The following is a 15,403-nucleotide window of genomic DNA, read 5'->3' on the forward strand; positions in this document are numbered from 1 at the left end:
GTTAAGGTTTTTTTGAAAATGTCACCCGTTTCAAAGATATTGAGTTTTCGTCAAATACAGGGTGATTCACCGCGAAAGCCTATTAGAATTGAACACAATTTTGTGCTGAAAATTTGATGTTGGGGTTTGAGACAATGATCTTTCTCCCTGAAATATTTTCAGATCTCTACAACTTCCGGTTATACCGGAAACATATTACTACTTGCTTGTTTCAAATGGCACACCGAGTATATTATTGCATCATTAGATAGCTTTGTTGGTGGCAATTTCAGCTATATGCCATAACTTGGGTGAAAACTCAACGGTTCATAAGTTAATGGGATTCTTATGCAAAAAATTGTGATGAAGAGGACTCACATTTTTTTGAATATTTCTGCAGAAAAAGTTTTTTCAAAAAAACCTTTTTCATATTCGATTCTGCAAATACTTAGTATTATGAGACTGTTTGCAGTTTGGATCAAAAATGTACAGAGCCTTTAAAAGGAGATCCTGAACTTGGACAACTCAAATTCATCAAAACCCAAGATTTTCAGATTGAAACCTATAATTTTTTTATTTTAGTCGATTCTACGTATAAAAGGAGTGGGAGTTACTCCAGTAAACCCTATACTTAAAATGAATATTTTAAGAGTTATCGAGGAAAAACTTTAAATCAGGAGAAACCGAAAGAAACTTTTTCTACAGAAATATTCAATAAAATGTGAGTCATGGTCACCATCATTTTTTTCACAATTTTTCTATGTTCAGTTTCGTATCCACCATAGAATACGATCAAAGTTGCGTAAAAATGGAAGTAAATATATGATTTCTGCCTCTTTCGGAGTCGATATCAGGAAATCACAAAGAACCCAAGAAATGTAGGAAGTGACTTAGTGTCTTTATCGGGTATAGCCGACAGTCTAGGAAGTTACTCAACGATACAACTTTAGTTTTGGTCTTGTTCCGTATGCGTTCAGGACCTTGGGACAGTCCTAAAACGTTCCTCTTGTTCGCTGACTTAATAATATGACTGTAGCATTTCAATGAACGCCAAATACAGCTAGATGGCACAATACTTCGAATGACACACGAAGTTGAATTACTGCTGCACAGATTTCGAAACGACGCGGAATATTTTATCTTGGCTTATGTCGAAACGTTCCGTTAAAGATGATGGCAGCTTGCAGATTTAGCATCGATCACGAAAGAGACATCGATCGGGAAAATATGCAAGAATCGGAGTTTTTTTCAGTAAATCTATGATTTTGACATATTTGATTATTATTCAGTGATTGACTTCGATCAACACCTCAGAGTAATAAACATAGATAGAGGGAGCATATGTAATTTTCAGTAAGCAAATTTTGTCCCCAATATGAACTATCAAATTTGACATGAAGCGCGCGGAAATGAAAACATATCAGTGATACGATATTTCACTCAATTCGCGAGTTTCTTCACAAAGAATGCAACTCTTAAGTCCCGTAGTGAATCAAAGTTTCATATAAACTCAAAATAAATTGAAATAAATACCTAAATATATCAGAAATATAGAAAACAAACATCAAGCGCGCCAAACGACGTGAAACAACCGATGACATTAGGAGAGCAAAAGTTGCCAAACCTTGAATTTCAGCAGGTAGATACAGAAAATAATAAATATTCTGCTTATTATAAATTCGATAATCAGGAAAAATATCGGATTCCAAATATTCAAATTTGCATATTTAATCGGGAATCGCTCAAATAAATATATTCCATTCAATATAATATATCATAATGATATAGTGAAATTGTGGATTTGAAAATATATCACAATCCGACAACATAATCTAACCATGTTGGAGACATGTAAAAATTGCGTATATACTCCCTCTATCTATGTTTATTACTCTATGCCATGCACCTAATACGCCACCATAAAAGTTGAAAACGAATCCACGAAAGGTAGTGAAAGAATTGTGAATTATGATCAATATGATAATAATAATATATATTGATCCTTCGTGACATGAACTTACATGTAAAGGATAAGTCATAAAATAGAAACAGAATACAATCATTCAACAATACAATCATCAAAGTAATCGTTTACTCTGTAATAACACTTTTGTATCAATAAGTTTTTGATAGATTTTTTGAACTCCTCATAGTTCAGAGATAGAATTTTATATGACAACTGATTATAAACTTTGATGCACTGATACATTGGTGACATCTGAAACTTAGTGGTTTTGTGTTTGGGAATAAAAAGTGTTCCCTCACTTCTAGTGTTGCAGCTATGAAAACTAGATAACTTAATTATATTTTTCTCATTATTTTTTACATACATAAGACATTTAAGAATGAAAATACATGATAATGTCAAGATGCCATTATTTATAAAAAGAGGTTTACAGGACCAACAAGGTGGTATATTAAAAATCGAACGTAAAATACGTTTCTGAAGTATGATAGACTCTTCAAATTATCTATTAATGTTTCTTATCTTTTGTTATCTATGTAAAACATTTTTTTGGTGAATAAACTTATTATTATTCTGTTTGGAGTTTATGTACACTCTTAGTGCAGTGTAACATTTCAGCAATTGGCTTTTGAGGTAAAGAAGTGGAAAACTCAACTAATGTATCTGAACTTTTTGGAATTCAATTTTTTCTGGGAATTCGGCTAAGAAATCCCATAAGCTCCTAACCTAGCGCTTCTGGGCGATTCTCATGATGCAATACAAGTCAACCGTGACTAATTCATGAATACTTATTGAGTTTCCAGATATACCTACTACAGAGGAATCAAATTCGATACCTATCTTACGATGGCATCAATTCACATTTGTGACGTCTACGGTGCGTCACCTCTAAACTTCGCTTATTGAGCAGTGAAACTTGAAAAATGACGCTAGAATAACAAGAAATGCTCGGGGCAATAATCCAATCAAACATGAATCAGGACGAAAGTTACTTCAGACTAAATTATCTGATATCATCATATATTCCAAGAAAATATGAATGGAAATTCAATTACATTTTTTTTTAGAATGAATTAGGTACTATACGTTTCAAAATTCAAACTATTTGCTAACTACTAGACGAAACTCTAGACGCTGATTCTTTAGGTCGTTTGAAAAGAAGTACCTGTGAACATAAATGTCTGCAGTTGCTTCGTTTCTGAGATACAGTGCGTTGAAAGTATTATTCAAAGCATCATAAATATTTTTGAACTGATTTGGTTGAAATTTGGTAGTCAACTGAAGTAATAAGGTAGGCCCTTATAAAGGCTGTTTTTTGAGGGCTATAGAACTTTAAATTGCAATAAAACAACGATGGATTATTCGATTGACATGAATTTTATTTATCCGCAAGATAATCTTGTAGCATTACATTTTAAATATAATTTCTGGCATATGACCGCCACGGCTGGCTCGGATGTAGTTCAATCTGGACGTCCAATTTTCGATGACTTTTTCCAACATTTGTGGCCGTATATCGACAATAACACGGCGAATGTTGTCTTCATAATGGTCAAGGGTTTGTGGCTTATCCGCATAGACCAATGACTTTCCATAGCCCCACAGAAAGTAGTCTAGCGGTGTTAAATCACAAGATCTTAGAGGCCAATTCACAGGTCCAAAACGTGAAATTAGGCGGTCACCAAACGTGTCTTTCAATAAATCGATTGTGGCACGAGCTGTGTGACATGTTGCGCCGTCTTGTTGGAACCACAGCTCCTGGACATCATGGTTGTTCAATTCAGGAATGAAAAAGTTAGTAATTACGGCTCTATACCGATCACCATTGACTGTAACGTTCTTGCCATCATGGTTTTTGAAGAAGTACGGACCAATGATTCCACCAGCCCATAAAGCGCACCAAACAGTCAGTTTTTCTGGATGTAACGGTGTTTCGACATACACTTTAGGATTAGCTTCACTCCAAATGCGGCAGTTTTGTTTGTTGACGTAGCCATCCAACCAGAAGTGCGCTTCATCGCTAATGGACGTAGTGCGCGATACGTATTCCGAACAGAATCATTATTTTCGAAATAAAATTGCACTATTTGCAAGCGTTGTTCAGGTGTGAGTCTATTCATGATGAATTGCCGAACCAAACGGAGAATAAATCATTTGACAGCTGTGAAATCGGTCGCCATCTTGAACAGTAATGCCAACTTAAAGTTATATACCTCAAAAAGAAACACCCGTTACTTAGGTTTGGCAACTATTGCTCTCCTAGTGTCATCCGTTGTTTCACATCATTTGGCGCGCTTTAAGTTTGTTTTCTGAATTTCTGATATATTTAGGTATTTATTCCAATACATTTTGAGTCAATATGAAACGTTGATTCACTATGGGACATAAGAAGTGCGTTCTTTGCGGAAAAACTCGCGAATTAGTGAAATATCGTATCACTGATATGTTTTCATTTCCGCGCGCTTCATGTCAAATTTGATAGTTCATGTTTTGGACAAAATTTGCTTACTGAAAATGAAATAAGCTCCCTCTATCTATGTTTATTACGGAGATCTGTCAGATTTGATTGAAGCATCCATGTTCAAATATTTTTTTTTCACTAGCAGCCTAACCAAGAAATTTCACTTAAAATACGTGTCAGATTCAGCTGATCCCTTAAACATGACGTTACGGCAATAAAAAAGATTTCAAGATCTGCCGTCATTCGTCAACCACCCACTCACACATCAGGTTTGATCGACCGGAAACGTGAAGGCAATTTCAGATGCATTTTCTGGAAATATCGTTTGTATGTTTACAAATCTCGCAGCGATGGGATACGGAAAGTTATTAAGTTCGAATTTTATTTCCAAACTACGCGATGACTCATTATTTCCTTCTGACGAAGCATTAATAAACTTGCAGTCGAATCGTTTTGCAAGATATCGATGATTGGTGAAGGTATTGACTTGCGAAAATTTAATCGAACGACTTTGAGTGTTCATTATTGAAAATTTCAGAATTCCCTGAAATTTCACATTTTCTATTTCACACGATTGATTCCTGTAGTTTTATGAATCTTCTGGAATATACCATTTCATATGGGGAAAAATCTAAAAAGGAATACCATGATGCTGGGTTTGAACTCAGAATTATTTGTTTAGAGACCGCATGAAATTTTTGAAAATCTTCACTACACCTTTTCCAATTGTAGTTCAGAAAATCAAAAGTTTAATTTCAGAAAAGGGTACATGTATTTCAGAATGGGAAATTATTATTCATTAAAGAATAATTGGATTTCAGAATAGTTAATTTACTTTCAGAAAAGAGAAATTGAAATTCAGATAACGGAGTTGGAATTCAGAAAAATCAAGTTGTGAATTAGAATAGTGAATTGAATTTCAGAAACAGCAAATTATATTTCAGAAAAGGAAAATTGTATTTCAGAGGTTATCGATTCAATTTCAAATAATGTAATATGAAATTCAGAACAGTACCGAATATTAGCTACAGTTCAAAATGCATCACATATTTTACATAGGTAAGGCTATTCATTTTTAATAATTCTAAATTCCAAATTAGCAAACCCCAATTCCAAAAAATGGACTGATAGAATCTGCGAATCTCTTATTAATTTTATCATACCTTTTTCTTTTTCTCAAGGAAATGAGAATCACTACAAAAAGTGTACAAGACTTCACTTCAGTGCTTTTTTTCAATTTTTAATAATACAATATTATAGATTTTAATTTGAATTGACGCTAGTTTTTTAACTGGTTGATTTTTTTTTCATTTTTATGATTTTACAGTGAATCTCAAAATGAAATTCAAAATTTCGAGAGCTTATGTATTAAGGATCACTCTCGTCTTGAAAACATCCATTTTTACATACTAATTTATAACACCAATTATTAGTAAAACAGCGTTCATTCAACGCTTGACTTTTTCCGATCACCGATTCCGGATAAAACTCTTCTCATGAATGGACTCATTGAAAATTCCCTTCATCGATTCTCTAATACCTTTCATTCATCGTTGTACTTGAATGAATCCGACTCGAAGTGACTTCAACGGCGTCAATCGATTTCGTTCCTAATTGATTATGATTAACGATGACAGGCCAAACCCCATCACGTTTACGTAACTGGATTCATTAAATTGCGTCGAAAACGAGCCCCATCCTGTTGGATTTTAATTGAACGCCTTCTTTTCCATCTGCAAATCATAAATTTAATGCGGCTAGTGTATAAATACAAACATACCTCTTCTTCAGTTACTCACCAGTAGAACTTGCTTCTCATTCATCAGCTTCCGCGTGATTCTAAAGGGTTTTCCAATTTAAAATGATTATTATGGCAACACTGATTTATTTTTTGACATTTGTCTTGTCTCTTGTTTGAATTGATTCTTATGTCAATTGTGTTTATAGTAGGTTATGTAAATTAATCATTGGAAGATATACGCTTCAACAACGTTTAGAAATTGTTTTATCAGAATCAATGTTCAGTTGTGGATACTGAGAGAAATTTAAGAAGAAATCATGGAAGTCGTTATTCAGTTAATCAACTCACTGCAAACTTACGGATCACTCTACAGGTGTCAGAAAGACACTGCATTTTTGAAAAAATGTTAATAAGTCTAATGATATTTTACGGACTATCACTTGTTTCGATCAATGACACACAGCCTGACTGACCAGCACTTCCGGTCTTATAAAGAAGTAAAAAATTGAATCGATTCGTGGATCACTTCAAAAGATGACCAGTTTTTTCAACGCGGGATTCGTACGCTGCCCAAAAGATGGGAGAAAGTAGTGGCCAGCGATGGACAATACTTTGAATCATAAATGTATAACCAGCATTTCACATTGAAGCCTCGAATTTCGGAAGAACGGCAGAACCAAAGTTGTACGCCTATGTATATTCAGCCAAAATGGTAGTACCTATGTTCTCCTGAAAAAAGCTCAAGAACTAACTGTTGACTCCAGTCATGAGAAGTGTTAGAAACACTTATCGATCTCGTTTTGAGCTGTTCAATTGTTGTTCCATTCAATGACTCTGTGTTACCGGAATTCATTAATTGAATGTCTTTTGTTTCTAGGATCGCTAACAACTGAACCGTTTTCACATCCGTTTTTTCGCTTCACATGTGATTCCCCCATGTCAATTCCTTCATATATATACGATGTGGGTCGCTGATAATATCCTGACGTCTAATATATACAAGCAAGAAGTCGATTGTTCTCCTCAATTCGCAATATATCAAATATACATTAGGGAAGTTCTCGTGACCTCGAACTTCCACGAAGAAGAAGCAGATGGAAGTTAATGCGCCAAGTTTAAGTTCTATCTTTCATTGTTTCGCCACTACAGATTTATTTTACTAGAACTATACAGGATGTTCCTTAATGATGTGATGACGTCGATACCGCCGTTGTTGAAGTGTTGAAACTACTCTCGCCACGTTCTTTCACTAATAGCGGCCTCACTATAGGTATTTGAGAGCATTCGATGAGCCTCAGCCGCAGATTTTTTCATATTAAAGGAGAAAATTAAAAACTCATGCAAATGACGAGAATTTGGCTCGTAAGCTGACATGTTTAATCAAGAATAACTTTATGATGCAGACACAAATCGACTAATATTTCGATGGCGTTATGTTTACAAACACCTAAACTTATCGTATGACATCTATCTATTATATTTATTCTATTTATTTGGACTACCACTAACCGCTACAGCCAACTATTCCAAAACGACGAAAGTAAAGTTGTACACCCAATACACCATTTTTAGTAAGCGAATTTTGTCCCCAACATGAACTATCAAATTTGACAAGAAGCTCGCGGAAATGAAAACATATCAGTGATACGATATTTCACTCAATTCGTTCCTCCACAGAGAACGCACTTCTTATGTCCCATAGTGAATCAACGTTTCATACAGGGTGGCCATTTGAAAACGAAACAGACGAGATTACAGACGAAATAAAGTTTTTCGATAGAAATGCTCGGACAGGTCGATTTCTGTTTCGAGGGGGACAACTTAAGATGTAGGTAACGGACGCATAGCGCTTCAACCCTTGATGCTACAACCCCCCCCCAATTTTTGAATAGGGAGTGATGGGAGGATGGGGTGAGTGTTACCTCAATTTAAAGGTATTTTTATACTGATTTCAGCACAGTAATTGTTTTTTCATTTTATGCATTAGTTCTCGAAATATTTATGCGTTAGTTAGTTAGGAAGGAAGCCACAGTCATGATTGTTTTGAAGCTCAAAATGTCGATTTTTCACAAATCACTACAAGTGCCATGAAAACACTATTTCATTTTCAAATACTTAGTTAAGAATATTTCGAGAACTAAGTTAAGAATATTTCGAGAACTAATGCATAAAATGGAAAAACAATTACTGTGCTGAAATCAGTATAAAAATACCTTTCAAATGAGGTATCACTCACCCCATCTTCCCTATTCAAAATTTGGGGGTGAGGGTTATAGTAGCAAGGGTTGAAGCGCTATGCGTCCGTAACCTACATCTTAAGTTGTCCCCCTCGAAACAGAAATCGACCTGTCCGAGCATTTCTATCGAAAAACTTTATTTCGTCTGTTTCGTTTTCAAATGGCCACCCTGTATATTTCATTCAATATAATATACATTCATAACAATATAGTAAAATTGTGGATTAGAAAATATATCACAATCCGACAACGTTACCTAACCATGTTGGGGACAAGTAAAAATTGCGTATACTCCCTCTATCTATGTTCATTACTGCATGCAACGAACGTACGCCCAAAAGTTCTCGACTTCCCAATTTTCAAATAATCAATTCTTGACAAAGTGTGAATCGTCGAACAAAAGATAACCTGGTTAGCATAAGGTTGGACTGAATCACCTTTTCCTAATTAGATTAGCAAGATAGTAATATGTTTAAAAAAAAATGCATTCAACCGATTTCCTTCCGTTGGTTACTCACAGCGTCATAAGATATGGCATATTCATGCTGCTGGAACAGTCTCACCTCGTATTTCACAAGACATCCTGGGCTTGTTGTGGGTGCAGGAGTCGGTACCGGTATCGAGTCAGAGATTAAGATCTGGGTGTCGAATTAATAATACCGATTACCATTGTGGTGCGTACAGAAGGACCTATTTAAGTTAGTGTTAGGTCGTCACGTGTGAGACACTGATATTTGTTAGAGCACGCCATAGTGTAATAAATATAGAAGGAGTATACGCAATTTTTACATGTCCCCAACATGGTTAGATTACGATGTCGGATTGTGATATATTTTCAAATCCGCAATTGTATTATATCGTTATGAATGTATATTATATTGAATGAAATATATTTATTTGAGTGGTTCCCGATTAATTAGGCAAATTTGAATATTTGGAATCCTATATTTTTCCTAATTGTAGAATTTATAATAAGCAGAATATTTATTATTTTCTGTATCTACCAGCTGAAATCCAAGGTTTGGCAACTTTTGCTCTCCTAGTGTCATTTATTGTTTCACGTCGTTTGGCGCGCTTGAAGTTTGTTTCCTGAATTTCTGATATATTCAGGTATTCATCTCAATATATTTTGAGTTAATATGAAACGTTGATTCACTATGGGCCATAAGAAGTGCGTTCTTTGTGGAGAAACTCGCGAATTGAGTGAAATATCGTATCACTGATATGTTTTCATTTCCGCGCGCTTCATGTCAAATTTGATAGTTCATGTTGGGGACAAAATTTGCTTACTGAAAATGACGTATGCTTCCTCTTTCTATGTTTATTACTCTGAGGAGCACGACATACTAAGATATGATTACCTTTAGAAACTACTTAAATTTAGTTCTCTAAAATGGTGAACTCGCTTCGTTACAACTGCACAAAGTGACAACAGCGCATCGTAGAATAGCTTGTAAACGGTTATAAATGTGTGGTTTCGAAAATAAACGTAATAATAATTAAAATTTACTGGTCAATCAGTCCACTAGACCAAATTGCACACCATACAGTGACTTTTTGTCGATTATGTTATAATCCCTCAGCAGTTAAATGAGAATTTTCACTCCTCCAAATTCCAAATTCTGCTTGTAGCCACTGAATGAAAAATGTGTTTGATCGCTGAAGAAAAGTTGAAGCGAAAAATCGTCATTCAAACGTTGATGTTCAATCACCCAATTGTTTTAAGCATTCCATGGTCAGCTGGCTTTAGTTTTTGTGTCAACTGAATCTTAGAAGGATGGAGATGCAAAATACTCCATAGCTTGCCGTAAAATAGGCCCAAATACTGTGCGCGCTGAGGAATGGATAAATTTGGATCTTTATAAACACTTTCAAATACTCTTTTCTATTCTCTTACAGTTAATTGAAAAAGTAAAACCGTTTTTTTAAAAAAATTTTTAAATTCGGCACAATCAAAATCTTCAACTGTGAAACTTACAGAGTTTCATAATAGGTGAAAATAATTCACTTGTATAAATTTGCAGTATTTTTATATATATTAATAACCGAACATGAAAATTTTTAAGGCTCAATATTCCTCCGCAATTCTTTCTTTTTGAAGAAAAAAATCAAAGTCCAAATCTCCCATTCAATCAATGATTCGAATTTTTAAATATTTCCTCTTACTCTTCGAAATTTTCCTTGATCCGGCACTGTTCCAGTGAACTCGAGCGCCGCCTCTACATGCTGAGGTATTTTCATATTTCCCTTGGGATTTTTGCCTACATTTTCAACTCCGCCCCAAAATATAATTAGAAAGTAAAGTACGTAGCACTACCTACTACCAATTAGTTCCTGTTTTCCACCATTTCCGAGGAGCTTTTCCCCTTTGTCTTCCGGTCGTGGGCGTAGTGAAAATAAACATTAACGAGCTGCTTACTCGGGGTGACTCAGATTTGAATGAAATGCTGAGTTCATTAAGGTCACATACACAGTGCAATAGCAGAAACAAATTTCATTATATTATCTCAGGGTTTTCATTAGTTTACCTAGTTTTCTCCTACTTAAAATGATGAATTTAGTATCATTTCCGCTTATGAAAAAAGAATCTTGAACTTTTTATAATTAAATGAAGTTTCAGGATTTATTAAAATAAAATATCAAGAGTTCTAAGCAATTGTTTCACCAAACGCTTCAGGTTTCAGGATTTATGAAAATGAAATATCAAATAAGAGCTCGAATGAATTTTTGTCCTCTAACTTTTCGCATAAACCAAAATTTTAGTCTTAGATTTTGTTCCAGAATTTTTTGTGATTACAAAGAAAGGAAAAATTGTCGATTAAATATCAATAAAATATGTATAATACATATTAAGATATTTTTCTGACTAGTCGCTCAGTCGAAAGAACTGTTGAACACCTCTTTTGTTAGCAGTGCTCAAATTATAGAATTCCTAGGGTAATTTTGAAAATACCAGTATCTATCTAACTCATGCTTAATTTTTTTAAAATAAATATCAATTCAGTATTTCACAAAATGAAGTGAAGAAATTGGGACTGAAATAATACCTCAAAATATTTGGCAGGAGTAGGTCAACTGTGAATCTCAAAATTTAATTATTGTTTTCAACTGATAAATATAAGATTTAATCAAGAATATTCATTGTTTTATTGAAAAATATCGAATTGTTCTACCGAACATAACAAATCATAAATTCATCCTGACAATATTCCTCATAAAGTGACTAAGAAAATATATATGTTTGAGACGAATATCCTACTTCAATGAGGATCATAATAGTAATGAATATGGTGAATTAAATTCAATAATACCAGTATATTATACAAACGATCAAACGAAGGAATGAAATTCCATCTTATTTGTGAAATCATCGGAACAAATGATACTAGTGAATTATTCAATTATGGTCAATTTTATAACAAAGTGTATACATATATTATTAGAGAATATTGTAGATTTGCAGAGGAAATATGCTTGAATCGGACATATAATTCATATACGCACTTAATTCATGATATTTTAAAGATAATGGTGTAGGTGGATGAATTAGATATATATTTTCTGAGTGCAACTATGTAGTTTCTCAATAAAAACCATCCAAAACCCTTCTATTCAATTCATTCCAAAATGTTATTCCAAAGATTACACAAATTTTCTAGAGGAATTTAGAATTTTTTTATCAACTGAATGATTTTCATTTTTCAACTAAATCATTAGAATTATAGGAATGAAGCAAATAAAACTCACCATGCATTTCTATGGGCAGCATTCTGTTGTTGCATTCCTCTGAGTTGCACTCTAACTTCTCCGAGAAACACATCTCCACCCATTCCAGGTGCATCGTGCCAAATAGCAACTTGAAGCTCACAAATTTCCACATCGGCTTCAGGGCACACCGAATAAGAGTCTCTGTCTCTATCCCTTTCTTCCACACTATCGAACGTAAATACCTCTTCGAACTGTGGACAAGTTGTTTTCTTTTGCGCTTTGGTCCGTTTATTAATTTTTTTTCCATTTGTATATAAAACTGTCACAATCGCATATGGGTCACAAGATCCACACTTCAAGGTAAGGTCTAAACATTCTTTAACACACACTAACAGCCGCCTATTGTTACTAAAACTATTTGTACTTTTGTTTGGTGGGGCAGGTTCAAAATTTATTTCGATGTTCGCTTTTCCCTGAACTTCAGAATCTGCGTCAACAGCTTTGATGGGAAACCAGTGGTCTTTATTGTTGTAGGAAGCCAAATCTTCTCGTTTTATTGCAACCTTTCCTAAGACTTTATCTTGTTTCAAATGTCTATCCCTATCGAATACATATATCGACACAAAGCGGAAGTTCCTTGGCACTTCAAATTGGAATTCCTCTCCGAAGAAGGGACTGAAAACCAAGAAATGTTATGAATATTGAATCAAAATTATGTTGTTATTGTTACCTGAGTGATTTTTCGATAGTAGAGGTACGAAATATTTCTTCCTGATCCAAAGATAAAGTGCAATATACATCTCTCTGGGAAGAAGAACCGTGAGTTCTAGCTTGCAAATTCTTAGCTTCTCCTGAAAGAATAAATCAATTAGTTTTTTGATGTTTTATGTTGTTGACGAATTTCACTACAAAATCTTACCACCTGCATTTGTTTTGAAACCTCAAAATGTCAACAGGAAGTTCATTTAAATGGATAAACTTATAAGATTGGAAATGAGGTTATAATGGATTCGATCACAATAAGGACAAACAGTTTGTATGTAAATGTTTTCGTATATTTACTCACCTATTTTTATTTTCAATCGTTCCAAAACACGTACTTTATATGCTTCGTCAGCCATGTTCCTACTACATACATTCATGCTCTGAAAAACAGAACGGGCATTTGACATAAAGTTGTACTGTGGCCTCAGAACTGCGGTTAGGATTCGTTGAAATGACTGCCTACGCTCTTAGCGTTGTTCTTGGAGTCAACTTCCAAACCCGAGGCATCTTCTCTTCTTCCCAGCATTCATTGTATTCAACGTTCTACGGCAGGTGAGTGAGGAGAATGTGGAATGTGAGAAAGAATAAAGCACACTGAACGCCACGGTATAAAACTACACGTGAGATAAAATATGAACGAGAACAGCTACGCTGGGTATTCATGAATGGAACATATGCAACCGAACGTAGACCAGTACAGAATGAAATGGAGTAATGGACAGAACAAGGACTGAACTACAAAATCATTACTACAAGTAGCTCACTACGCAGTCGTTGGCGGTGAATGAATGAGCTAAAAAATTCCCATTGAGCTTGAAGTTATTAATTGAAACAAAATTCACAATACTGATGAATGAATAGGTAAACCAATCGGTGGTTTTCGACTAAAACGGTGAATAAAAAAAAAAGGAAAATTGAGATGATAAAGTAAATACCTACCTATTAATCAAGATATGGGGATCTACCTTGATTGGCTGAATTATTAATATTGTCGTAACTGTACCTATTGTATGTTTAGGAAATATCCCTCCCTAAAATCAGAAAATGAATGAAAAGTTATTTGTGAATGAATATGCAATTATTGACTTGTATAATACTTCCAGAACTATAATGCGCTTATCATTAAGTGATAATTGTGTACGATGATAAAATGAACGTCTTCAAGTTGTTGACCACTCTAAATTGAACAAATGGTATACATAATTTGATAATAATAAACGTAACAAGCGTAAAACTATGCATAATAATCGATATAATTATTTTAACTATTAGGTACATACACATTATTAAATATAGAATCTACCTACCTCATTACATTTGGAAATTTCTTTTCTTATTAGATAGGTACTGAATAAATATGTTCCTGCATGTATGCAAATCCTAAATGAAGGTGAGAATAAACAGAAAATTTATTCGTAAAATATGATTAAGTATTCTAGAAATTATTTCAATTTGGTAAGATGTTTCACTCTGAAATATTAGGTTCTTTTCGATATTCTGCTTCAATTTTCTATGCTCGTTATGATGTGATAGAAAAATTTTGAACCAAGCTTGAAATTGTTATTTTATACAACGTAAATATCAAATTAACTGGGTCGGATCTGTTGTCACTGAAAATTTAAAAATATTAGATTTTTTCCATAGAGTTTATTACTGTCAGGTTTTTCCAATAACTCTATTAAATTTCTCTGGTTCTGGTGAAAAGATTATCATGAAATTTCTCAAAAAGTTTGAAATTGTTGTTTTGAAACTAAATGTGAATTTTCACCTTGATCGAATCTATGCTCTTGAACTGAACAGAAAAAGGAAATTTCGACCATTTTTTAGTTGAATCTTGCCAACTAACAGCTTAACCTCAGTATTCAATAAAATAAGTTTTTGGAACTTTCCTTTCTACATTGGCGTAACAAGAAATACCCCTTTTTACTTACTAATTCTTTTTGAAGTGTTACTTACTTACAATTTTTTTTATTTCTCCTATAATCAACGTATTTGTCTTTCTGTAGTTATAGTGTTCACAAAACCAAAATGGACTAGCGGAAAGAATTGATGGTTTCATGAAACAATAATTTATATTTCACCACAGATTTTACCTACTTCTTTATTCATTAATTTTTTCCCAAAATGAAATCTTACTGAATATGAGAAGTACCATATTGTCACCTTTTTAAATATCCTGCGGTTTATAAAGGGTGTTTTTTTTCGAGGTATATAACTTTAAGATGGCATTACTGTTCAAGATGGCGAGCGATTTAACAGCTGTCAAGTGATTTATTCTCAGTTTGGTTTGGCAATTCATCATGAATAGACTCACGCCTGAACAACACTTGCAAATAGTGCAATTTCATTTCGAAAATAATGGTTCTGTGCGGAATACGTATCGCGCACTATGTCCATTTTATTTTGTTTAGCGATGAAGCGCACTTCTGGTTGAATGGCTACGTCAACAAACAAAACTGCCGCATTTGGAGTGAAGGTAATCCTCAAGTGTATGTCGAAATACCATTACATCCAGAAAAACTGACTGTTTGGTGCGCTTTATGGGC

At 34.1% G+C, this 15,403-nt stretch overlaps 1 protein-coding gene across 1 annotated transcript in view; it reads right to left on the reverse strand.

Annotated features, from left to right (window-relative positions):
- LOC123678757 (GTPase-activating protein) overlaps window positions 1-13,717 on the reverse strand; it is a 36,885-nt gene extending 23,168 nt beyond the window's left edge. Inside the window, exons 1-3 of the mRNA XM_045615946.1 lie at window positions 13,159-13,717; window positions 12,823-12,943; window positions 12,132-12,767 (exon numbers count right to left, since the gene is read on the reverse strand). Coding sequence (XP_045471902.1) covers window positions 12,132-12,767; window positions 12,823-12,943; window positions 13,159-13,264 — 863 coding nt within the window. The 5' untranslated portion in view covers window positions 13,265-13,717. The remainder of the gene's footprint in view (window positions 1-12,131; window positions 12,768-12,822; window positions 12,944-13,158) is intronic.
- Window positions 13,718-15,403: the final 1,686 nt, after the last annotated feature.

The sequence above is a fragment of the Harmonia axyridis genome, chromosome 4 (genome assembly GCF_914767665.1).
Source record: "Harmonia axyridis chromosome 4, icHarAxyr1.1, whole genome shotgun sequence".
Lineage (NCBI taxonomy): Eukaryota > Metazoa > Arthropoda > Insecta > Coleoptera > Coccinellidae > Harmonia > Harmonia axyridis.